Below are 2,636 nucleotides of genomic sequence, written 5' to 3'. Positions count from 1 at the left end.
ATTCATTGTCATATATTCTCTAGGGAAATGACCATGGCTCTGAACCCAAAATACAAAGCCCCAAGCAGAGAAAGCCTAAGCAGCCATTTGATCCCTGCTTGGTATAATGTTGAAAAGGGAAATCTGATCTCTGAGCTGAAAACAGTGTCGAAGGCAGCAATCACGGCTGATGGATGGACAAGTTTTAGTCAGGATCATTATCTCACAGTTACTCTGCACTATGTGAGCAATGGCCAGGCAAAGGAAAAGGTCCTAAAACCAAAGCTGTGTACCAAGCTCAAACAGGCTCAGCTGTAGCAGAGGAGATTGATGACATCTTAGAGGAATATGGAATACGTGAAAAGGTTGTGGCAGCAACTGTTGACAATGCAGCCAACATGGATGTAGCCATCAAACAGCTGAGCATCCTGAAATTTCCATGCTTTGCCCACACGCTCAATCTGGGAGCGCAGAAGCTGTACAATTGCACAACAATTTCAAATTGGGCAGCACGAGTTCGAGCAGTGATAGTTTGGATGAAGAGGTCACACATGGCAAAAGTTGTTCTAAAAGAGAAACAAGGCCTGCTCAGTAAGATACTCTCATAACACTGCAATATATACATGAAAATATAGATGTATAGGTATGTGTACATAAATCATTAGATAATACATATTTACATTGTGTGTATGTTAACCCTCAGAGCTGCCCAAGCACATGCTCCTCCTGGATGTAAGGACCAGGTGGAATTCCCTGTATTTGATGATGGAGAGATTCTGTGAGCAGTTCCCTGCTATCCAGGCGGCAGCCATAGACCCACGTATACGAAAGTCCATGGAGAAGGAAAGGTGATATTTATTTGAATGATAATATAGCTTAAATTTGTTTTAAACTGGTTTTGTTGTTTATTTATGCTACATACATCCTTTTTCTGTTTTTATGTCATTCTTTAGGTTAGCCAAAATAGGCAATGAGGACTTGGGAAAAGCAGAGGCCTTTGTGCAGCTCATGCGGAAGCATTACACATCCACACTGGCTGTCTCCAGTGAGAAAAGTCCAACCTGTGGGGAGATTTTGCCCATCTTGCAGAAGCTGGAGCAACAGTACACTGTGCAGGAAGGTGAATCTGCTTTCACAAGGAGCATCAAAGAGAACATTTGGAATGATCTCTCCAAACGCTACCAGGCAAGCACAGCTACATTTAATCTTATCTTGACACTTTAGGCAAATTTGCATAATCCTAAACAAAATGTGTGATGTCAGAAAAGTAATGTGACCTTCCATGTGACATTATTCATTTAAGGGTGAAATGAAAGAACAATAGTAAACTATTCAGGATGGTCTTATGGTCATCCTGTTTCTTGGTCTGTTTTCTGAGTTTACAGTGTGTTATCGCCATCTAACTGGTCATTTTTGTTAACGGCTGGGTTGGCATTTTGTATCGGTTCCTTTTCCTGCTGTGTTCTCTTTTGGCCATTTGTCTAATACTATCCTGTCCTCCTTTTTGAAATTGAAGGGAGCTGATATTCGGAGATTCCTGGAGGAAGCCACCATTCTGGATCCCAGATTTAAATACAAAATTAAAAGTGATGAAGTCTGGGACAGGATCAGGGAAGCTGCAATTAAAGGGAATACAGTGGAAGCAACAGATGAGGTATTTTATTAATTTCTGTTTCAATTCTGTTTGTCTTTTGATTGCATTTGATTCCATTGTGATTGAGACCTTCTACGGCTCTGTGTGTTAAAAGTTATTGATGTGTTTTAAACACAATGTTTACATCAATTTTCAAGCTCCCTGAAGAAGGCTGCAAAGATGGGGAGGAGGAAGAAGAAGAAGAAGAAGAAGAGGATGACTATGTAAGTTGGCTCATATATTTGTAATGACCTTTGGATGCTGTTTTGTCATATATTTTATTTGTTATTTAACATCATGCTCATTTAAATTTAGGCACTGCCACCACCATCAAAAAAGACAGCCTTGGAAGAACTGTTCGATGAGGATGAAGACGAGCTGCGGTCAATTTGTGAAACAAAGCCTGGTCTTTCCTTAGCCCAGAGGGTAGATCAGGAAATACAGCTCTATAAAGGCTTGCCCTCCATCCCCTGCAGGGATAGCGCCACACTTTGGTGGTGGAACAAGGAAGATACGCTGCCCTTGCTATCTGGACTGGCTGAAAAATACCTCTGTGTTCAGGCTTCCTCCACCCCATCTTAGAGGGTGTTCTCTACGGCTGGAAACACCTTAAGTGCGGAAAGATCCCATATCCTTCCAGAAAAGGCAGATATGCTAATCTTTCTGCAAAAGAACTGTTAATTTTCCCTTTTACTAAGTTATTACGTTTGTTCTTGTTCATTTTTCATTTAAAAGCAGATGTTACTCAAGTTTCACATTTCCTGTGGACATCTTTATCTTGTTGAGTTTGTAAGATTGTGCAATAGTTTAGTAAACAAAGTTGATGCTGATAATCAAACTGTTTGTTCTCCTTTTTTCCCCAAATTGGAATCGAAAAAAGAATCGATAAAGAATCGAATCGTTTCATAGAATCGAAAACGGAATCGGAATCGTGAAAATCTTTTCAATTCCCAACCCTACATCCGTGAGATGAAAAAAACATTATTTGGCCAAGTAATATCTTATTAACTGATTTGCTTGATCA

General features: G+C 40.2%; 1 protein-coding gene across 1 annotated transcript; it reads left to right on the top strand.

The window, feature by feature from the left end:
* Positions 1–336: 336 nt before the first annotated feature.
* On the top strand, positions 337–2,436 carry LOC119782942 (E3 SUMO-protein ligase ZBED1-like). Its single transcript, XM_038284155.1, has 6 exons — positions 337–570; positions 683–827; positions 933–1,164; positions 1,496–1,633; positions 1,771–1,836; positions 1,928–2,436. The coding sequence occupies exons 1-6, from the start codon at positions 378–380 to the stop codon at positions 2,192–2,194; spliced, it is 1,041 nt and encodes a 346-aa protein (XP_038140083.1). The 5' UTR covers positions 337–377; the 3' UTR covers positions 2,195–2,436.
* The last annotated feature ends 200 nt before the right edge of the window (positions 2,437–2,636 follow it).

Source organism: Cyprinodon tularosa, unplaced genomic scaffold (assembly GCF_016077235.1).
Source record: "Cyprinodon tularosa strain WSP-4 unplaced genomic scaffold, ASM1607723v1 ctg199, whole genome shotgun sequence".
Classification (NCBI taxonomy): domain Eukaryota; kingdom Metazoa; phylum Chordata; class Actinopteri; order Cyprinodontiformes; family Cyprinodontidae; genus Cyprinodon; species Cyprinodon tularosa.
This window is presented reverse-complemented; position numbering and strand designations above follow the sequence as displayed.

Excerpts from the sequence above, each read along its gene's own strand:
- LOC119782942 (XM_038284155.1), top strand. The coding sequence starts at position 378 with ATGGATGTAGCCATCAAACAGCTGAGCATCCTGAAATTTCCATGCTTT. Across the intron at positions 571-682 it reads AGAGAAACAAGGCCTGCTCA|AGCTGCCCAAGCACATGCTC; the intron begins GTAAGATACTCT and ends GTTAACCCTCAG. Across the intron at positions 1,837-1,927 it reads AAGAAGAAGAGGATGACTAT|GCACTGCCACCACCATCAAA; the intron begins GTAAGTTGGCTC and ends ATTTAAATTTAG.